General features: G+C 42.1%; 1 protein-coding gene across 1 annotated transcript; it reads left to right on the top strand.

Annotated features, from left to right (window-relative positions):
- Positions 1–982: 982 nt before the first annotated feature.
- Positions 983–23,349, top strand: LOC117434528 (mucin-5B-like; the record flags this gene model as incomplete). The annotated part of the gene is made up of 33 exons (XM_059002784.1): positions 983–1,001; positions 5,598–5,862; positions 6,472–6,586; positions 6,803–6,893; positions 7,292–7,398; positions 7,836–8,052; positions 8,536–8,661; positions 8,844–8,961; positions 9,627–9,765; positions 9,879–9,989; positions 10,136–10,205; positions 10,520–10,657; positions 10,875–11,039; positions 11,241–11,335; positions 11,583–11,709; positions 11,973–12,225; positions 12,573–12,622; positions 12,824–12,924; positions 13,058–13,209; positions 13,394–13,532; positions 13,690–13,800; positions 14,072–14,251; positions 14,730–14,969; positions 15,160–15,316; positions 15,795–15,923; positions 16,350–16,500; positions 17,162–17,205; positions 17,543–17,712; positions 18,397–19,509; positions 22,151–22,325; positions 22,567–22,820; positions 23,048–23,231; positions 23,333–23,349. Coding segments are annotated over 33 exons (5,523 nt in total), but the record flags the coding sequence as incomplete, so codon positions are not given.
- Between the last annotated feature and the right edge of the window lie 614 nt (positions 23,350–23,963).

Raw genomic sequence — 23,963 nt, 5'->3', positions numbered from 1 at the left:
ACAGTGCCTTTTGTTGTGTCAGTGCCTCAGAGTTTCATGCATTTAAATGAGGATTTTTTCAACTTATCTACACACCATACTCTGCACTGTTAAGGGGAAAAAGGTTTTTATCGAGAAAAAAATGATATATTAAAAATACTGAAAGATCATAATTGGATAAGTCTCCACCCCCCCCTGAGTTAATACTTGGTGGAAGCACCTTTGGCAGCAATTACAGCTGTGAGTCTGTTGGGATAGGTCTCTACCAACTTTGCACACCTAGATTTGGCAATATTTGACCATTCTTCTTTACAAAACTATTCAAACTCTGTCAAGTTCCTTGGGGAGCGTTGATGGACAGCAATCTTCAAGTCATGCCACAAATATTTGATTGGATTTAGGTCGGGGCTCTGACTGGGCCACTCAAGGACATTTACCTTTTTGTTCCTTAGCCACTCCAGTGTAGCTTTGGCTGTGTGCTTTGGGTCGTTGTCATGCTGAAAGGTGAACTTCCGTCCCAGTTCCAGCTTTCTTGCAGAGGGCAGCAGCAGGTTTCTATCCTGAGAAGTGCCCCAGTCCCTGCCGATGAGAAACATCCCCATAACATGATGCTGCCACCACCATGCTTCACAGTAGGGATGGTATTCTTTGGGTGATGTGCTGTGTTGGGTTTGCGCCAAACATAACGCTTTGCATTTAGGCCAAAAAGTTCCATTTTAGTTTTGTCAGACCACAAAACTTTTTGCCATATGGCTATAGAATCTCCTGAGTGTTTTTTGCATACTTCAAACGGGATTCAAGGTGGGCTTTCTTGAGCTTTCTTGCCACCCTACCATACAGGCCAGATTTGTGGAGTGCTTGTGATATTGTTGTCACATGCACACTTTGACCAGTCTTGGCCATAAAAGCCTGTAGCTCTGGCAAAGTTGCCATTGGCATCTTGGTAGCCTCTCTGATCTGTCTCCTTCTTGCTCGGTCATCCAGTTTGGAGGGACGGCCTGATCTAGGCATACACCTTCCACTTCTTAATAATCGTCTTGACCGTGCTCCAAGGGATATTCAAGGCCTTTGATATTTTTTTTATACCCATCCCCTGATCTGTGCCTTTCAACAACTTTGTCCCGGAGTTCTTTTGAAAGTGCTTTGGTGTTCATGGTCTTTGCTTTGAAATGCACTACGCAGCAGAGGGAACCTATTTTTTTCATTTGGAAGTTGTGGGGTAGGATGTGTAGATAAACGAAAAAAAAACTATTTTAATGCATTTTAATTCGAGGCTATAAGGCAACAAAAGGTGAACATTTTGAAAGGGGGTGTAGACTTTCTATAGGCACTGTATATATAGAGGGGCTGTGAATTGGAACCCCCATTGGAACCATCCCAGGGTTGTAGATTGTTGGCACTCCTACAGAAAAGATGACAAAAACAGAAATAATGAGAACCAATTAAAAAGAGTTTTCAAGATACCAGTGCAGTGACAAATCCGTTTGTTTGCTTTTAGCTGCTGGAAAAAGGAAATACCTGATTTTGTGATAAACTTGTATACCTGCTTAAGCAGGGCCAAACCTATTAAAAACCTTTTCTTTCTGTTTTAAGAAATGCTGTTGTGTGAGTGCCAAGTAAAACAGCACAAATCAAGTCCTGTTTGGCCTTGAACATCCTGCTCACTCTTTCTCCTGTTGCGTGTTCAATCCCAGCTCGCTTGCTGCTCTCAATTGAACATGTACCCCTTCTCTAAGATGCAATTCATTGACATTTTCCATAGAAACTATATAAGTGTGTGTGTTTTTAAAAGTCTTGCAGAGGCGAAACAACAGCCTTTCTTCTTCGTTTATTGGTTTACCACAATCCTCCGTCCTTCTGTCATGAAGTTCTGTCCCCCACTCACGTCTACTTTGGGGGGTCGATGGGTCCCATCACCCAGCCTTGGTCTCACCTCATAGGAGGACGGCTCCTGCCAGGCCATAGAGCGAGATCCTGGACAGCACCTATCCTATCATTCCCCACGAATAAATAACGCTTAATCATGCTGTTGACTTGCTTATTGAATAGTTAAATGACAAATTGGTATGGGTAGGAAACATCCCATGTGCTCTAAGAGTCTGGGCATGGTAACCAGGGGAAGATTGTTTCAGAGGGACAGGTTAATCGTTACTTTCTGGAATACCTGATTCACTAAGAGGTTGACCTGCCTGTATTGAGGCCTGTATTGAGGTGCTTTAGCCTTTTTTTGCTTTCATTTGGGACGAGTGCATACGTTACGGATAAGCAGAAAGTTCATCCGAATCTCGTCTCCACGTGTATCCTCTGGATAAAAGAAACATGTGTTCATTTTAGCTCAGTGATGCTTTTGATAAGGGGCTACATAGAGCTATAAAAGAAAACAATTTGTCTAAGGACAAGACAATCTAAATGAGAGATCACACCTCCACTTTCCAGAAGTGTTTCTACTCATAAACCACAATCCTGACCTTAAATCACAATTTTCAAAACCTTTAACCAGGTATGTCCAATCACGGTCCTGGAGGGCCCTCCACTCCAGGTTTAACAGGTAAAATGACAGAATGAACTACTTCAGGGTCTGGATGGAGGTTTAATTGGGTTCAATTGAACAACTTAGAACAGGGCTGGAACAAAGACAACTTTGGCCACCCCTGTTAGTTTAACCTAATCCAGACTCTAAAGTCAGTCACTGAATTGCAATAATCCATTGTAATTCAGTCCCTCAGTTAAACGACTCAAATAATGTTATCCATGCAAAAAATCAAAGGGTGCATTCTCACATCACTTTGTAGAGCTAGATGAATTAACAACCTGTATTGTTTCAAGAGGTATTGACACCCCTGAGTAAACTACGTCAATGGCTTTAGTCTTTTGTAAAACACAAACATAATGACTGACATATCAGGCCATTTTTTTTAATTTACATCATTATAATAACCAGGATCCAGTTCCTGGGTCATTTGGAATATCGATTAAAAGAATGTTCCACCCAGCAACTCCAAACCAGCGATCAACAACAGCCCTCTTGGATGCTAGGTCCTGATGGTGTGTGTTTTAGGATAAATTAATTAAGGTGATAGGATATGATTCACTTGAGTCACTAGTGATGTTAGCCACCCACAACTTGTCATCTATTGTTCTAAGGGCTGGACGAAATGTAAATGTACCCTGCATACCGGTACCTCATTATATTAAATCAACATCTATCAACATTCTATGGTAAATGTGCTCTGTTATTGCTTTCCCCAGGCTCTATCTATCTATCTATCTATCTATCTATCTATCTATCTATCTATCTATCTATCTATCTATCTATATATATAGTGCTTTACCTCGTTTGAGCTTTTTAAAAATGATTTACAAATCACAAATTTAAAGTCGCAAATTGAAAACGTTTGCTGCGCTCGGTTCAGCTCCTAGTTGCTTTTTCTGCACAATGAAACACTAGTCAGTAGTGCAATGGCATGGGTCCCTCCAGGATGGGATTCATGCATTGGAATGTGTGTAGTGTTAACAAACTGGCACTTATTGATTATTAGAGTCAACTGGCTCCGCTCAGCACTTAAGAGAACAGAACAGAGTCTTATAACCTCTAACAGAAAATCAAGTACACATGTGAAGCTTTTAGTCTGGATATCTCTAGCACCAAACTAACTAAATGAAATAACTATACCAAAAACAAGAGTGCAGTACAATAACACTTCATACATATCTTGGTAACCCTGAATAGGTAACTGTCCCCTCTTCAAAACTAGTTAAAAGGACAAGTGGAATATTTGTTCTTCATTTGACATGGTTTTTGATGAAACGCTCAATGCAGTTACTTATATCCCGTCTCTAATCTGTACATTTTTCTCTTAGATGAGTGTTTGAATGCAATTTGTTCTAAACTGATCTGCTAAATTACACTCTGAGCCGAAATTATGGAGACGCTGCTTTTAACTGTTGCCGGCTCATCTATCTAGCAGCTTAAGTAGAAAAATAGTAAAATGTTGACTTTTTTAATATCTACAGATAAAATATCTGGCTTTTACCAGGTAGGATTTTTCATTGCTCATTTCATTTGATCATTACGTTTGTGCTTCTGTGCTGTAAAAAACTAAAGATTCTGCACTGCACAGATTGATACGAGTTTTCTTTAAATAATCCATCCTTGCTTCTATTTCAAACCAGATACAGATTTACAAAACCTGAATTTGCCATCATATCTTTTTTTTAGTTTTATTATTAAAGTTTCTATAAAACTCTTTTTGATATTAATATTCAACAAAATGAAGTGGACACGCAATTGAGTGACGGGTCGGTTCTGTAGCCCTAATGAGTTTCCCCAGCTACTCCCAAGCCTATGACATCTTTTGTCCCAACAGAACCTTCCACTCCCCTTCTTCAAACAGTGTGCCCATGTCTTAAGAATTCATGCGTCTATTTACTTTACCCTACAGCTCCACCTCCTCAGAGCTCCTCCAGACACCTGGGGCCCTCCCCAGACTTCCATTATAAAAGGGAGCAGAACCCAGGTAGGAGCACCTTGCAGAGAGCACCTGTACTGTACCTGTGGAGATCCTAATAGAGAACTACAGGGCAAGATGGGCTTAAGAGGGGGGGTACCGCTGTGGGTGCTTCTATGGCTGGTATCTGCTGCTAATGTCTCAACTATGAGTGGTAAGAATTGATTTTATTTCTGTTTCTTAATATGTTAAGTTAGCATTGCATAGGAATTGCACTGAAACATCTATCTGTGGATCAATCAGTCTACTGTATGCACACATGCATTACAGACAGCTCTTTATTTTAAATGGCTTGTATTTGGACCAAACTGTACATAAATATGTTTCTTTAATACAGAAAATACACAGAAGAAGTGTTAGTTTGATTGGTTAGCTAAAACTGCAAAGAAATAAGTACAATTAATTTACATTTATGTGATTAGAGAGATCATTTTTTTATTTTATCTCGACTGTCACATTCCAAGCTTGTCTACAGAAATGAACATTGTACAGCACAGCGTTAAGGTCATCGAGTTCAACCACAAAGCTTGTATGCACAGCATCACTGTGTATGATACACATACATGTTTATTACCCTGTATATGTTGTAGGCTAATGTTTACAGCTTGTTTTGTTTTCTTTCAAAATGGTTTGTGTCTTTTCGATGTGTTTTGCCATTTGAAATGATGAATGGTATTTTGAAACTCAGCAACATTGCCGTCAAAAAAGCATTGTCTATTCTGATTTGAAAAACAAAAATCAATAAATAAACACAGACCACCAATAAGCAACCACCCATATGTGTCTCCCAACAGGGTCTCAACCAGAGGTGCAGGAAACGGGCGGAACAAGAGTTAACATCATCCCAGGAATGATAAAGTCCATTATATCTGGTAAGATCAATAATCTGATTTCAGCACTTCATTCTATTTGTATTTGCCAACCACGTGTCAATAAATCAAGCCCTTGTATGTCTGCCAGTAATTGCATCTGTGATGTTAACCTACTGTATGCTGGAGATACATGAAAGCTGCATTCAGCAGTGGTTCAAGTGGCCAGCACTTTGGATAGCTATTCTAATAAGTATCACGTCCAAGATCAACATTAAAAAGGTTTCCGCTGTTCCTTTCTCAGGCGTGAACCCTGCTCACAACGGCCGCGTGTGCAGCACATGGGGTAACTACCACTTCAAGATGTTTGATGGAGACGTGTTTAATCTCCCCTCCACCTGCAACTACGTCCTCACCTCGCAGTGCAAGAGCAACTACGAGGACTTCAACATCCAGATGAGACGAGCGGTCGTCAACGACCTGCCCACCATCAGCACCATAACCATGAAGCTGGAAGGGACAGTTCTGGAAATAACCAAGAACGCCATCTCGGTCAACGAGAAGCAGTGAGTGCTTGTGATCAGCCTTGAACACAGTGTAGGGATTTACAGCAAACATAGACAGTGTGGTATCGCTTTACTTGAAGCGTCTCTAATTACTGTGTGTTTAAATAGCAGTTACTTAGCAAATACACGTGTGCTTACACATAATGGCAATGTTATTATGCATAGTTATAATGTGCTTAACGTGTAAACCTTTTGACACAATACATACACTTAATGTATTATTATTTGTTTATTTAGCAGACACCTTTATCCAAGGTGACTTACAGAGACTAGGGTGTGTGAACTATGCATCAGCTGCATATTCACTTACAAGTACATCTCACCCGAAAGACGGAGCACAAGGAGGTTAAGTGACTTGCTCAGAGTCACACAATGAGTCAGTGGCTGAGCTGGGATTTGAACCGGGGACCTCCTGATTACAAAGTCATTTCTTTAACCACTGCACCACACAGCCTCCTGTAAAGTGATAATGTAAAGTGTATCCTACAGCTTTATATTTTTACGTAATTATTGTATACAGAAATATTATATTATAATGAATTAAACAGCTTCCAACAGCTTTAATAATGCTGCCGGCCCTAACCAGTGCTAATATCCTTTTTCTTCCAGGGTTACCCTGCCTTTCAGCCAGTCTGGTGTCCTGATTGAAAAGATCAATTCTTTCATCAAGGTCACGGCTAAACTCGGGCTGGTTGCCATATGGAACGAGGATGATTCTCTTGTGGTAGGAACCTGATCTACATACTCCTAACAGCTCCTTTTGGGTGGTAAAGGTTTTCTCCAAAACCAGACGCAAAAGGAGCATGTTTGCTTTTTAACTCGTTTCCTTCAGTCCTAGTAATATGCATGCTGTACAGTATGTACGGCAACTTTCTTAATAAACAGCATTGCAAAAATTGTGTCAGTTCCCTTTGCTAAGGCTCGCTGTCTCTCCCTGCAGCTGGAACTCGATGCCAAATATATGAACCAGACGTGTGGCCTCTGTGGGGACTTCAATGGAGTTCAGGTCTATGATGAGATCATTCAAAATGGTAAGCTTGTGCGTCTTCCCACAGCTCAGCCTGCTGCTTATACACTAAAGTGCAATATAACAGGAGGGTGTCTGAATACCTTTAGAAGTATCGTGATAGCACACTGTTCATATTTTACACACGTATCTCTCATCGCATGATATGTTACAATGTAATTGCCCACGTGGGTATATTGTACAGTCTATTTACATTCCAAATACATTGTTACAAAAGACGTGAGCACGAGGCTAAGATTTTCATTTTGCAATTGAGCATGCCGCAGCATTCTGACCGCAGAGCAGTGTGTGTTATTACAAGCGTAAATACGTGTCATTGAGTCTGGTAGGTTAAAGTGTGACCACATTGCATTTTTATCTAGTGTGTTAGTTTAAAATGTGACGACATTTAATTGTTTCTAGGTGTGAAAATATCTCCTCTGGATTTTGCAAACTTCTGGAAGATGGATAGCCCAACAGAAACATGCATTGAACTCAGTCCTCCATCTGAGGACGAGTGCGCCGATGTGGTGAGGCCTGCTTTCCACACGCCACAAACAGAACGTCTGCAAACACACATTATATTCTGAGATAACACTTTAAGTTTACCACGGTAGATTTGGATGGTATTTTTGCATATTTACCATGGTTATACTATGCATTTACCATAGTTTACCCACTGTGCTTTACTAGACTTTGCTAGGCTTTTACTAGGGGGAACCTTTTATAAGGGGGTTCACTACAAGAGAGGATGCTCATATTATCAAAGGTACTAGCGTTATAAAAGACAGACTAACAACTAACAATGAATGTGCAGCAGGGTTTTATTTTCTTGTACTGCATATCATCATATCATCATGCAGATGAAAGATTATTAATCTTCTGCTGTTGTAATAACAATAATACATATGAAACTAATTTTTAGTGATTTGCGTCTGAGCATCTTCATTCTCTATATCTGTTACAGAGACCATTGTGTGAGCAGATTCTGTCCAGCCCTACCTTCGCCACCTGCAAGGACCTGGTACCTATAGAAGCGTTTGTCGATGCCTGTGTTAAAGACATGTGCCAGTGTAACAACATCACTAACCATTTCTGCATGTGCAGTACCATCTCTGAATACTCGCGGCAGTGTGTGCACGCTGGCGGAAAACCCAAGAACTGGAGAACAGATCAATTCTGCGGTAAGCTTACCGTACTCCATTTCTACATTTCATTTCCATTTTATTAAAAGAAAAGCTATTTCAAGTTTTAGAAACCATATTAGAGGACGGCATGGTGGCGCGGTGGTTAGCGCTGCTGCCTCACAGCTCCAGGGTCCTGGGTTTGTGTGGAGTTTGCATGTTCTCCCCGTGTTCGCGTGGGTTTTTGCCGAGCACTCCGGTTTCCTCCCACCATCCAAAGACATGTGGTCAGGTTGATTGGTCTCTCTAAATTGCCGCGTGAGTGTGTTGCCCTGTGATAGACTGGCGTTCCATCTGGGGTGTAGTCCTGCCTTGCTCCCTGTGTCTGCCAGGTTAGGCTCTGGCTCACTGCGACCCTCTATAGGATGAAGAGGTTATTGATAATGGATGGATAAACCATATTATTTCAGTGTTTTTTCAACTCTATTAAAACCATCAATTTGTACTGTCGGGGGTCTCATGGGCGTCACTGTTGTTTTCCAGGTAAGAAATGCCCAATGAACATGGAGTTCCAGGAGTGTGGGATTCCCTGCACTGACACCTGCTCCAACCCTGACCGAGGTCACCTCTGTGAGGACCACTGCACTGATGGCTGCTTCTGCCCAGCAGGTAAGGAATACAGCACTTTTTTATTTCCGTAATTTACAGTCACATCATTGCTTGATTATTCACACTGTCATGATTAGTTTTCAATAGACGTATGTATTTTGGAATCATTTTACAGTAACTGTGCATTCTGTACCAAGGCTAAGCTAGGAGTTTTGTCTGAATTGTCAACTTTTCTTTCACAGGAACTGTTTTTGATGACATTAACCAGAGTGGCTGTATCCCGCTACAAAAGTGCTCGTGCAGCTACAATGGAAAAACATACAGTCCTGGAGAGTCTTACTCCAGCAACTGCCGTCACTGGTATGTCTTACTCATTCTCTTACCATTGCTATTGGCAGAATCCTGTACTTCAGAAAATGTGTGTGTTAACACAGGCAATGTCTGATTTAAATGTACCATTGTCCCAGTCTCATTTGAGAAAATAAAACAGCAATATTAGATTCTACAGTAAATGTCTATACTATGTATTTCTGGCAGAATTTTGTAAAAAAACAACAACAAAAAAAACAACAACTATTTTTTGACAGTATCTATAAATAGCCTGTGTATATAAATAGTAGATGTTTTTAGATTGTGTAATATAACCCCAATATCATGTTCCACTGTGAATCGTTATACTCATATTTAACGCATGTTTAAGAATGTACTTTGGCACACTCCTTGTAAAAGTTTACCCTTGTATTTTAGCATGGTATTTTTGCATTCGCTTTTCCCATGGTTATACAATGCCATGTTTATTAATATGCTTTACCATACCTTGCTGTTCTCTTCAATGCTTACCTGTGCTTTACCATGCTTTCGCTGTGCTTTATTAGACTATGGGACATTTTTATAAGGCATCGTGGTAGAGAAGCATACCAAAGTGTAATAAAGAATAGCATAAGTTTTTAAGTTATAAAACAAAAACAAAAGCCACCTGTTTGGTTAAATTGGCTGTTGCCTGAGCATTTGATTCTTCACTGCAGCACCTGCAATGAAGGACAGTGGACCTGCAATGACCTGGACTGCCCTGGATACTGTTCTGTTAAGGGAGGGTCCCACATCACCTCATACGATGGCCAAGACTTCACCTTCCACGGAGACTGTTCCTATGTCCTCTCAAAGGTGGGCACTAAAGAAAGCACCCCCCTCCCCCCTTTGAAAGCACCATTTATGAGACGTCGGTATGTCTCCCCAGACTGCATATCAACCTTTTGTTTTGTCTTCCATTTCTTTAGACTTGCCAAAGCAATGCATTTACAGTGCTCGGTGACATTGTCAAGTGCGGGCTGACAGACACAGAGACATGCCTAAAGTCTATCACCCTTGCTATTGCAGGAGGACAAAGCGTAAGTCAAATTAAAACACAAAATATTCGATAATATATATAATATATAACGTTTTTTTTCCCAATGATTTGGTACCATACGAACACTGTGTCTACTGTGCTATATTCTAGAAGTGTAAGTTCTGACTCTTGATGTCCTATTATTAGGTCTTCAGCATCAATCCAAGTGGAAATGTTTACATGAACGGCATGTTCGCTCAGCTGCCATTGTATACAGGTAAGCATCTTCTCTTCCTCTTCTCGAATAATTTTATGGACCATTTGAATCGTTGTTATAATTTCAATAATTATTCACAATAAGTTGTTTTTCATGCACTTCTTCCCTTTCGGGATAGTCACTCAAACACCCCCAATGTTTCTCTTGCACGGTTGTACTGACCTTGCTTGTTCATGTCCTAGATTTTGATTGGTGACAACAGACCACATGGTCTCATTAGAACCATAGCTTCGGTCACTGTTCTGAAGGGGACAGTCACTACATTCTTAAAGACCATCTCCATGACTCTAACGATGTCCTCTTGTATTTTGTAGCCAATGTAACCATCTTCAGACCATCCTCGTTCTACATCTTTGTTCAAACCTCCTTTGACCTGGTGCTGGAGATCCAGCTCACTCCCATTATGCAGGTCTACATCATTGCAGGTTTCCCTTACAAGGGTCAGACATGTGGTAGGTGTTTTCATGGTTTGACGAGACTTATCATCCTTCACGTATTTATTTTCTATTATAACTATACTAGAATTGTTGCCAACTGAAACAAAAGGAATATATATATATATATATATGTATGTGTATATATGTATATATATGTATGTATATATATATATATATATGTTCATTGATTTCTGAGTTTCTGTAAAGTCCCACAATTGCTCTTTTTATCCAGGGCTCTGCGGTAATTTTAACGACGTTCAGGCTGATGATTTCAAAGTCAGCAGCGGAGTGGTGGAGGGAACGGCCTCTGCCTTTGCCAACAGCTGGAAGACCCAAGCGAGCTGCCCAGATGTCAAGGACACCTACGATAACCCTTGCAGTCTGAGTGTTGAGAATGGTATGCGCCCTATTGCTGTACAACACCAGCTGTTTAAAATTAAGTTTTAGGTTGATATCTTAAGGGTTAACGATGAATACATTCTCTTATATTGGCTTCTATCTGATTGAGAGCACCATGCATATCAATTATTTCGCCATCAATGAAGTTCGCAGTACCCTTGTAAATAATGTTCTGCTGACTTTTCTTTCCGTTTCACAGAGAAATACGCCCAGCACTGGTGCTCCATGCTGCTAGACCCTCAGGGTTCTTTTGCTGCCTGCCATCCCGTGATCAACCCTGCCACCTACAAAACAGTATGTTTTTAAACTTTTCAACGATCTACTGCACCACCATTAAATACAAATCTACCTGGGACCTGTGTCCTAGCGGCAATCAACTAGCTTACAAAGTTGTTACTTGGGATATTTTCTTTTGCCTCTCTAAATCTTTTTGAAATGAAGTATGCTTTGTTTTAGCTTTTTTGTTCTGAAAGTTTATACTAGCCCTCTTTTCAGCTGTCCCTCCTGTACGTTTTACTAATGCGTCTCTCGCTGTCCGCAGAGCTGCATGTACGACAGCTGTAACTGTGAGAGGAGCGAGGAGTGCATGTGTGCAGCCATCTCCTCGTACGTCCGTGCCTGCGCTGCTAAGGGGGTCCAGCTGGACGGCTGGAGAAGCAGCATCTGCAGTACGTATCTCGAGAGTCTTAGTTACCCAAGCAAGCTAAACCACCTGATTTCTTACAAAGATACATTAAAGCACATCCGATTGCACATGAACATTTAAAACTACACTCGGATCTCTTGCTTCAAAGACCACAGTTGTAATATACTTATCTAATTTCAATTCAGGAGACTGAATGTTACCCTGGTTCAATTAAGGTAAGAGTTGACTTTGAAACGCGTCTTCCGAAAGCCTAGTCTAATCATTTATTCCCATTTATTTCTTCAGCCAAGTACACCTCCTGCCCTAAGACGCTGACCTACAGCTACAGCATGACCGGCTGTGATCGCACCTGCCGCTCCCTCAGTGAGCCGGACTACACCTGCAAGGTGAAGTTTGTACCTGTGGACGGGTGTGGGTGTGCAGAGGGGACCTACATGGACGAGGAAGGCAAATGCGTCCCACCTGCTAGCTGCCCGTGTTACAACAAGGGGTCAGTTGTGCCAGCTGGAGAGGTCATCACCAGGGACGGAGCCATGTGGTAGGTTTTTTTTGTTCAGTTTCTTAAAGGAATTTTTGACACCCTCTGAATTTGCATAATACTTATTTTTGATCTGTTTATTATTTCATTATATGTGTGTGCTTAACAATACTGTATGAAGCCTGAGCAAGGTGGCATTTCTGTAATGAGGCCAGTATAGAAATGACCACTAGTGGTGTGCACGAGTAATTTCATCCCTGATACAGTCAGTTTGTGAAATATTTGCTATGGAAAATCTCAGCCTTAGTGTTGATTGATGAAGTGAGGGCAAACATTTGAAAAGATCAACTACAGTAATTGAATCTAATCTAATCTAATCTAATCTGAGCATCTCGTTTTCATTTTAGCACTTGCAAGCAAGGGAAACTGAACTGCATTGGAGAATCTGCACAACCAAGTAAGCAGTTTTAGTTACCTGATTACTTATTTAGTCGTCTTTGTTTCAGCGATTTACCCCAGAAGTCTGCTGTACATTATATGGCATGTTTAACCATTGATCTTTAAGTGAATACAGATATGCTCACTATTACAGATATGCCTGTGACAGAAGAAATTCAGCTGCGGTATTCGAAACTAACCACTGATTTCTCCTTTGCAGGCTGCGTAGCACCAATGGTCTACTTTGATTGTAGCAATGCTACAAAAGATACACGTGGATCTGAGTGTCAGAAGAGCTGTCAGACCCTGGATATGGAGTGTGTAAGTGAATGGGAACATTTTTTATACATTCCAGGGAACCTTTAAAGAATTTCAAGAACATCATCAGAAGCTTAACCACACCAGGATACCACAGCGGGTTGGAATAACGTTTCGATTTCTCTTCTCTTAACAGTACAGCATAGAGTGTGCCTCCGGCTGCGTGTGCCCACAGGGTCTGCTTTCAGATGGGAGGGGAGGCTGTGTCTCTGAGAACCAGTGTCCTTGCATCCACAACGGAGCCTCCTACAAACCTGGAGAGACAATCAAAGCAGACTGCAACACCTGGTATGTCAAATCCACCATCCTTCACTGCAGAAACTGGGCCATCATCTCATTCCAGTTCATGAGAAATTCACCAAGGATCCTTTGGGTTTAGACTACCTGATGTGCATGATTTTATTTACTATGTGTATGCTGTTAATTCATGTTTTTTCTAATATTTATATATATATGTGTCTTTGATTCTAAGTACTTGCAAGGACAGAAAATGGCAGTGTACAGATAAACAGTGCCAGGGTACCTGTGCCATCTACGGAGACGGGCATTACATCACTTTTGATGGGAAGAGGTTCAGCTTCAATGGAGACTGTGAATACACCCTCACTCAGGTATGTTTCCACAAAGCTGGCTGTACTTGAATGCAACAGGCTGCAATGAGCTGAGGTTATAAAAGCACCCTGTTCTTTCAAAGCCATTTCTGCTCTTTCCTATATTCATTAGCGCTAGCGATTCTTTTTACCAAGCTCCTTGTTTCTTCCATTGCAGGACTACTGCAGTGGCAATTCAGCCAATGGCACCTTCAGAGTGATCACTGAGAACATTCCCTGTGGCACCACAGGGACCACCTGCTCCAAGGCCATCAAGCTGTTCCTCGGGGTAACACACAGTTTAGCATATGTCATTGACCACCTGCTCCAAGGCCATCAAGCTGTTCCTCGGGGTAACACACAGTTTAGCACATGTCATTCACCACCTGTTGTGGCATCTTTACAGAGAAAGTGAAACTTAAAAGATCAAAGCCATCTTATTAAACCTTATTCCTTCCTCAACAATGTGCTTGGTTAAAGGCTGCAATATTTTCTTTTGAGGGGGGCGGACTAGGCTTTGTTATGCTTAATTAACATGCTTTATTTTTTTCATTTATTAGAACACTGAGCTGATACTGTCTGAAGGACACTACCAGGTGGTCCAGAGAGACTCGGGGGAAGAGTTACCCTACAAGATCAGCACCATGGGAATTTACATGGTCATCGAAGCCAAGAACGGATTAATCCTCATGTGGGACAAGAAGACCAGCATGTTCATCAAACTCAGCCCCAATTTCCAGGTAAGGGATATCGGGCTGGATTTTTCACTTCTCTCATTCAGCTGTATTAAGTATTTCTTGTGATCGATGAGTGTCCTGTTGGATCCTGATTCTCCTTGGATAGAGAGCTGCATGCTGTTTTTGAATTTTCTGCACTATATCTATATATCTATATATCTATATATCTATCTATCTATCTATCTATCTATCTATCTATCTATCTATCTATCTATCTATCTATATATATATATATATATATATATATATATATATATATATATATATATATATATATATATATATATATAAAGAACTGTTATTATAAAGTTAATTGCTGATCTTAATGAATTAATACAATAAAGTAATGTCTTATCATTACAGTGCAGCAGGAAATTGGGCCAGAAAGTAGAAGCCAATGCTGGATCAACCAGAGTTTGCTTTTTGTTTTCTATATGAAAAGAAAGCCAGGGTTTCACAGGCTGTGGGTTGTGTTTCACAGGGTCACGTCTGCGGCCTGTGCGGTAACTACGATGGGAATGGACAGAACGACTTCACTACCAGGAGCCAGGCGATGGTTGTAAACGCCCAGGAGTTTGGAAACAGCTGGAAGGTCTCTCCCAGCTGCCCCGACGCGAAGGTCACAAGAGACCCCTGTGTCTCCAACCCCTACCGGCAGTCATGGGCTCAGAAGCAGTGCAGCATCATCAAGAGCAAAGTGTTCATGGCCTGCCACTCTCAGGTAACAAGGATGATGGAAACCCATCAGACAATGAGATACTATACCTAACTGATGACATTATAACAAGCATTGATTTACACTGAAAAAAAAACATAACATATAGTTTGTACTATTCTTGTGTTCGTAACTTTTTTTTTTAACCCTTTTCCACTTCATATACGGATCTGGCAATAATGGATTTTCTCTACAGGTGGACCCCACTCCGTACTACGATGCCTGCGTGAGAGACTCCTGTGCATGTGACTCTGGGGGAGACTGCGAGTGTTTCTGCACAGCTGTGGCCTCCTATGCTGAGGCCTGTAATGAGGCTGACGTGTGCGTTGCGTGGAGAAGCCCTGAGATTTGCCGTAAATATTATTATTATTTTTTTAATAATCATAAGTGAGCTCTCTGTTTGCAGGATGATAAGTCATTTCATCTTTGATTGTGATCTGAAATCTTCTTACTCCATAATTCAGGTACACAGGGCACAGGAGTCCTTTAGTGCTCTTGTCCTGTGCTGGTTATTTTGTTTTCAATTCTGATCAGACTTTTTTCTTCCAAGCTCTGCGTCAAAGCCCCTCCGTGTTCATCCATACTTTGATCCAAATTGCTTGAGAATTTAGGTCGCCAGACCACTTTATTCTTTTTCAATTTTATCTTGGATATACTGTTTGATCAAACCAGGCTTGTTTTTATTATTATTATTATTATTATTATTATTATTATTATTATTATTATTATTATTATTATTATTAATTGGCAAGCAGCAGTTTACATGTGGAGAGATGGAACAGATAAGGAAGTGTCTTGGGTACTGGGATTTCAGTCTGCCCTCTCTTCCAGCGCTGTTCTGTGATTACTACAACCCCGCTGGCGAGTGTGAGTGGCACTACAAGCCCTGTGGAGCTCCCTGTATGAAGACCTGCCGGAACCCCAGTGGGACGTGCTCCAGCCAGATCCCAGGATTGGAAGGTAGGGATTGTGCAGAGCGGGCTGAAACTATTTCACACAGGCAGAATCATCGTTACTGAAACACATCACAATCTAGTCCAGTATAAACATAGGCATACAAACGCTAAACGCAAACAAATCTGTACTTTTAATGCCCAACACAAAACACCAAACTGACAGAAGGACACTTCAGCCCATCGTCACAATTCAGTCCGTAACCTCTCTGCTGAACAAGACCAAATTGCCAAAACCCCATCAAATTCAGAGATCCTACTCTCTTGCATCCTCAGTTGAAGAAGTAAAAAGAGATGTTCCCGAAATCCATGCATGTTCCCAATACATTAACTTCACGTCATTAACCCTAACCCTAACCATCACTGCTTCTGTTTAATAACATACTAAACAAGGGGGGAGGTATTCAAATGTTCAGATGTTGTTTTTAAACAGGTTGCTATCCAAAATGCCCACCGAACCAGCCCTATTTTGATGAGGATTCGATGAAGTGTGTAAAACAGGAAGACTGCGGTTGCTATGACGATGAAGAAAATCACTATAAAAACGGAGAGGAGGTTCCCTCCACAGAGAACTGTCAATCATGGTATATTACAATTACAGTATACATCTATACATTTATATACTGTATGGAGATAAGAGTTAACTAAACGCTGAAAGCATTCATTGACTTGCTACAGTGCATTCAAATCTATTAATAAAGACATCTGAACCACAGTGTACAAATGCCAACATGCTTATCTAAGATATGCACTCACCCTGCCACTCCAACAATACCTGTTGAAGTTTAGTGCATGCAGTATTGCAAAAAATAAATGGGAAGAATGGGGATATTTTTAGTCAACAAAAATAATGTTTAACTGAATGATGTATTGACTCTGCAATGGTGATGGAACTCAAAATTACAGGGCAGTGAATAGCCCTGCAATGGCACTGTAATAACTGTGTAATTACATGTTACTAGCATTGCACAGGCCATCTCTATGTAATTACACACAAAGATCCTGCTGTTCATGGTAACTACTGGTGGAATAGTAGATCCCATGAGAGCACATGAAATCATTGATAGTAACCCAGTTTTGAATGTGTTACGCATTGGTTTTGTATGCCCTTTAATCTAAATGTTATTAATAATAATATTGATTATATCAAATGTCTCATGGCACTTTCCATTTCTATAAGGATGGCTATACTAAGCTGTAATTATAGCCCTTGGGTATATCAAACACTATTTTGTTTTTTTTCAGCTCCTGTAAATCTGTGGAAGTGCATTGCAGCTATGATGTTCACAGTAAGCTGAATACCATTTGTTTTCCTTTGCATTTAAATAGAGTAACTGTTAAAATGTAAGCAGAAATATTCATTTAAGAAACGTGTACAGTATAAGGCATACAGGCCTAGCTATTTCTTTTAATTTTGCTTTTATGATTCCCTGGTTTCCTGAGTTCTTTGTATTTACTGCTCTCTAAGATTGTATTTAAAATTAGTTTTACTGCCTATTGCTTTTAATTTCCCTTATACTTTTCATCATATTTCAGTGATGAGAGCTCAGACAAGGACAACAGACCAAGATTTGTCCATTTTGCATGTATTTGTAATCATATTATTTGTCTTGATCCCTTTACTAGAATGTTACTGTACCTACCACGGGAATATGTATCCAAATGGTGCAACAATCTACAACACCACTGATGGCTTAGGAAGCTGTATAACTGCTACCTGCGGAGAAAATGGCACCATTTACAGAAACATCTACAACTGCGAGACAACAAAAACACCGCACACCACATCGCCACCAGTACAATCAACTACTACCATAGGAACTACAAAGCATACCCCAACAGTGTTCAACTTCACCACCCCATATCCAACCACGCCAATTGGTATGAAATATTGTTTCTGGATTGTTTTTTTTTGTTGCCAGATATAAAGTTTTGCATATAATGTGAGATAGGTGCAGAGTTGTTTGCATTATGGTCAGCTCAGAATGCTCATATTTATTATTATTATTATTATTATTATTATTATTATTATTATTATTATTATTATTATTATGTCTCTCGTTTGCATATTCTTTCTCAAATACCTAAGGTCTCTTTCTGAAATACCTGTTGATTGCAGTGAAAGACTGCTGTTGACATAATGTTTTTGTATATATGTAAATGTTTTAAATGATCTGTCTTTTTATCTCATAGGCAAAACTACAACAGCTCCGCCCTCGTCACCTACAGCAACTTCACAATCAACAAGTGGTACTACTAGCTGCCTAGAGGAAATCTGCCAGTGGTCAGAGTGGTATGATGTAAGCTTCCCAACTGACAGTAACGAAGGGGACCATGAAACTTATGATAAGATCAAGGAGAAAGGTCATTCTGTGTGCGCACATCCACTGCAAGTGCAATGCAGAGCCCAGAAATACCCAAATACACCTCTAGCGGACTTAGGACAAGTAGTGCAATGTAACAGTTTGTTTGGGCTCAAGTGCAACAACAAAGATAATCCAACCACATGCTTAAACTATGAGATCAGTGCATACTGCTGCAACCTTGTGAGCTGCGGTGCGACGACAAGTGCACCACCTGTGACCAGCAGCAAGTCAACCACTCACCCAGTCACCCCACCTACATCCCCTGAAACCACACCGCTGACCACTCGCCCAGTCACCGCATCTACATCCCCTGAAACCACACCGCTGACCACTCGCCCAGTCACCCCATCTACATCCCCTGAAACCACACCACTGACCACTCACCCAGTCACCCCACCTACATCCCCTGAAACCACACCGCTGACCACTCGCCCAGTCACCGCATCTACATCCCCTGAAACCACACCGCTGACCACTCGCCCAGTCACCGCATCTACATCCCCTGAAACCACACCGCTGGCCACTCGCCCAGTCACCGCATCTACATCCCCTGAAACCACACCGCTGGCCACTCGCCCAGTCACCCCATCTACATCCCCTGAAACCACACCGCTGACCACTCGCCCAGTCACCGCATCTACATCCCCTGAAACCACACCGCTGACCACTCGCCCAGTCACCGCATCTACATCCCCTGAAACCACACCGCTGGCCACTCGCCCAGTCACCGCATCTACATCCCCTGAAACCACACCGCTGGCCACTCGCCCAGTCACCCCATCTACATCCCCTGAAACTACACCGCGGACCACTCACCCAGTCACCGCATCTACATCCCCTGAAACTACACCGCTGTCCACTCGCCCAGTCACCCCATCTACATCCCCTGAAACTACACCGCTGACCACTCGCCCAGTCACCGCATCTACATCCCCTGAAACCACACCGCTGGCCACTCGCCCAGTCACCCCATCTACATCCCCTGAAACCACACCGCTGGCCACTCGCCCAGTCACCGCATCTACATCCCCTGAAACCACACCGACCACTCGCCCAGTCATCCCATCTACATCCCCTGAAAGACCTCCGACCATTTCAACCGAAGTCCCTTACACCACAAGCCCTGCAACCACCTGCAGGCGTCCCTGTAAATGGTCCCAGTGGTTTGATACCAATTTCCCAACTCTGGGTATGGGAGGTGGAGACTCAGAAACCTATGACAAGATCGTAGCAGCTGGGGGAAAGATATGCGAAAAGTCATTCGAAATGCCAAGCAGAATTGAGTGCAGGGCAGAGAAGTATCTCGAAAAATTAATTGAGGACGTTGGTCAAGCTGTGACATGTGATATCGCTACAGGACTAACATGTAGAAATGAAGATCAAAAGGGTATCTTTCCACTGTGCTACAACTATCAGATAAGGTTTCTCTGTTGTGATGCTTATCATTGTGAAACGACAACAGAGCCACCGACCAGTACATCTGAACCTACAACAAAAGTATCTTCAACCTTTACAACCCCAATGCCTCCCATAACAACAACTATCCTGACATCTGGCTCTACAACAACTCCAGGAGGAGCAACCACTACCACTTCTGAAAGCACCACTGAATCAACAACATCTGCAACTCCAGTGACAACTACAGCAGCTTCTACAACAAGTAGCACTGTTACAACCAAACCCATTATAATCACCTTTACCACATCAACACCAGTAACTGGACCTATCGTAAACCCCACTGAATCAACAACATCTGCAACTCCAGTGACAAGTACAACAGCTTCTACAACAAGTAGCACTGCTACAACCGAAAGCAGCACCTACAAATCAACAACTACAGGAAAGCCAACCGAAACAACATCAACTCTACCACCCGCTACCCCGACACCTGGCTTTATAACAACTCCAGAAGAAACAACCACTTCCACTTCCGAAAGCACCACTGAATCAACAACATCTGCAACTCCAGTGACAAGTACAACAGCTTCTACAACAAGTAGCACTGCTACAGCCGAAAGCAGCACCTACAAATCAACAACTACAGGAAAGTCAACCCCAACAAAATCAACTCCACCACCCAAGATATCAACATCTTCCCCAGTGACCAAACCTCATACCGCCACAGAAACTTCATCAACCACAGCAGTGACGCCAAGCAGCACTGAAAAGACAACCTCGTCCACCACTGAAAGCACCCCTCCAGCAGCAGAAACTGCAATCACTGCATCAACTCTACCACCCGCTACCCCAACACCTGGCTTTATAACAACTCCAGAAGAAACAACCACTTCCACTTCCGAAAGCACCACTGAATCAACAACATCTGCAACTCCAGTGACAAGTACAACAGCTTCTACAACAAGTAGCACTGCTACAGCCGAAAGCAGCACCTACAAATCAACAACTACAGGAAAGTCAACCCCAACAAAATCAACTCCACCACCCAAGATATCAACATCTTCCCCAGTGACCAAACCTCATACCGCCACAGAAACTTCATCAACCACAGCAGTGACGCCAAGCAGCACTGAAAAGACAACCTCGTTCACCACTGAAAGCACCCCTCCAGCAGCAGAAACTGCAATCACTGCATCAACTCTACCACCCGCTACCCCGACACCTGGCTCTTCAACAACTCCAGTAGAAACAACCACTTCCACTTCCGAAATCACCACTGAATCAACAACATCTGCAACTCCAGTGACAAGTACAACAGCTTCTACAACAAGTAGCACTGTTACAACAACTACAGGAAAGCCAGCATCAACAAAACCAACCACACCACCTAAGACCCCAACAGGACCATCTTCTACGACCCTAGAAACAATGCCTGGAACAACTCCTCTTTCTCCCACTACCACAGAGTCTACCCCCACTAAAACCTCCAGTCCCACACCAACATCCACGGAACGAATTTCTACGAGCCAATCCTTATGCACCTGCAATGTCAATGGAAACAGATATGCACCTGGTAAGGCATCACTCTTATGTTACCTTAATAATATTTTACAATAACTATAAAGCACCTTTCATGCAAACACCCCGAAAGGCACAGTACAATGATCTTCAATAGACCAGGTCAAAGAAATGCATGTTTTCACACTTGCTTTGAAATGTGTAATTGAGTCAGAATCAAAAGATTACAGGAGGTGTATTTTTGGAAAGGCCTTTTTTTAAAGCCTAAACATTCTTCAAAAAAGCAAGGCTGAAAGTTTTGTGCATACTGTGTTGTGCAGTGATTCCAAACTCACTAAAAAAACTCTTTAAAAGCCAATGTCGCAATGAACACATCCAGCTTCGTCATTGAATAATGTTGTTTTCTACATAAACTAATACCTCTTTTTTTGCAATGATTAGGAGACAATATATACAACTTCACGGATAATGCTGGATGGTGCTTCACAGCTACCTGTAGTGATAAATGTGAGATTGTAAAACATGCCGGTGAATGCCCTTCTACTACTGTGCCTTCAACAACCAGTGCTCCATCCACCACAAAGCCAACCACAAAGCCAACCACCAGTAAGGAAACAACACCACATGTACCAGAAACCACTCATCAAGGCTGCGATCACCTTAACCCTCCCAGAAAGGTAATGTTAGGCAACGTGTATTTTCCTAATAGGAATATTTTTAAATGCCAGAGATATTCCTTTTCACAAACCCTTATGATGACAAGGAAAAGGAAATCAGTGCATGTAGCCTGAAATTAACCCTTACTAAGCAGAATGTACAGTGTATCCCCCCCATATATTTAGAGTGAGCCCACACACCTGTGTAACTGGCCCCCTCCTTTTTTTTTTTTTTTACAAACATCAAAAGACAATTCATGTAAACCCATTTCTCTATTCCTGTTTAATACCTGTAGTACCATGAGACTTGGAAGATTGATAAATGCACAATAGCAACATGCGAAGGAGGCTCCACAGTCAATATGGAGCCTGTGCCGTGCAAGGCTGTGGAACCCATTGAATGTGTAAATGACCTCCCGCCAGTTAAGGTGTATGATGAATCTGGATGCTGCTACCAGTATGAATGTCAATGTAAGTATAGTCCATTTCGCTGACCTATTTTTTGCTACACAGTTCATAAGAACATAAGAACATAAGAAAGTTAAGAAACGAGAGGAGGCCATTCAGCCCATCTTGCTCGTTTGGTTGTTAGTAGCTTATTGATCCCAGAATCTCATCAAGCAGCTTCTTGAATGATCCCAGGGTGTCAGTTCTTACATTTTCAGTATATTTTTCAAAGCAGCAGAAGTAATCGATTTTGTTTTCCTCCTAGGCACCTGTTATGGATGGGGAGATACTCACTACACCACCTTTGATGGAACAATCTACGACTTCCAAGGAGACTGCACATACGTTCTTGTGAAGGAGATCACACCCAAATACGGCAATTTCAGCATAATTGGAGAAAACTACCTGTGTGACGCTGCAGACGGCCTCTCCTCCTGCTCGCAATCCCTCACTGTGTATTACAAGAACCACGAGGTGTTCATGACACAGCTGCTAGTCAATGGACAGAAGATGAGCAAGGTAATGTCTGCTTGCATCTTGAAATGTGCTTGCATGTACATGTGAGGCGCACTGCGACTTGAATGCGTTTCTTTAATTAAATGTAATCTGCAGTAGAAAACAGAGTAGAATTCTAGACAATAAAGTACATATTTTCAGTTTGGATATTATTATTATTATTATTATTATTATTATTATTATTATTATTATTAATAATAATGCTTTCCTCCTTTTTTTCCCCACTGCAGATTATGTTCGATAACAAACCAATCATCCCAGACTTTTCAAGAGATGGCATCCAGATCTCAAACACAGGAATTGAAATCAATGTGTACATCCCTGAGATCAACGCTCATGTGTCCTTCACTGGCCTGGTGTTCCTCATCCAGCTTCCCTACTCACTCTTCCAGGGCAACACAGAAGGACAGTGCGGTAAGAAAGAACACATGCAAAGCTTCTTTATGGTGTCACGTTGCTGAGCTCTTACTCCCCCTGGACTTGTGCAGTTCTCATACCTCTGCTTTATCTTCCAGCATCTTGGGCCTTGTAGATGAAAAATGTGGTGAATTCAAGACACAGGGTTCAGTTTAATGATCGGAACAGTGTGTGGGGTGGGGGGGTGGTGGGGGGTGGTCCAAATACATCTTCTTAGTTACAGGCTGTCATCTTTACAAAATATGCCAACGTACTGTTACTCTTCTTCTAGGAATCTGTGACAACAACAAGACAAATGATTGCAGCGGACCCAGCCAGGTTGTTGAATCCTGTTCCGATTCAGCCCACAACTGGCGTATCAACAAAACGGGCTGCAGTAAACCAACTACTCCTCCACCAACTGTAAGACCCACGACACCGGGCAAGACACCATCCGCGACACCGGGCAAGACACCATCCGCGACACCGGGCAAGACACCATCCGCGACACCAGGCAAGACACCATCCGCGACACCGGGCAAGACACCATCCGCGACACCGGGCAAGACACCATCCGCGACACCGGGCAAGACACCATCCGCGACACCAGGCAAGACACCATCCGCGACACCGGGCAAGACACCATCCGCGACACCGGGCAAGACACCATCCGCGACACCGGGCAAGACACCATCCGCGACACCAGGCAAGACACCATCCGCGACACCGGGCAAGACACCATCCGCGACA

Source organism: Acipenser ruthenus, chromosome 28 (assembly GCF_902713425.1).
Source record: "Acipenser ruthenus chromosome 28, fAciRut3.2 maternal haplotype, whole genome shotgun sequence".
Classification (NCBI taxonomy): Eukaryota; Metazoa; Chordata; class Actinopteri; order Acipenseriformes; family Acipenseridae; genus Acipenser; species Acipenser ruthenus.
Note: the sequence above shows the minus strand (reverse complement) of the source record. Positions and strands in the feature narration are given on the sequence as shown.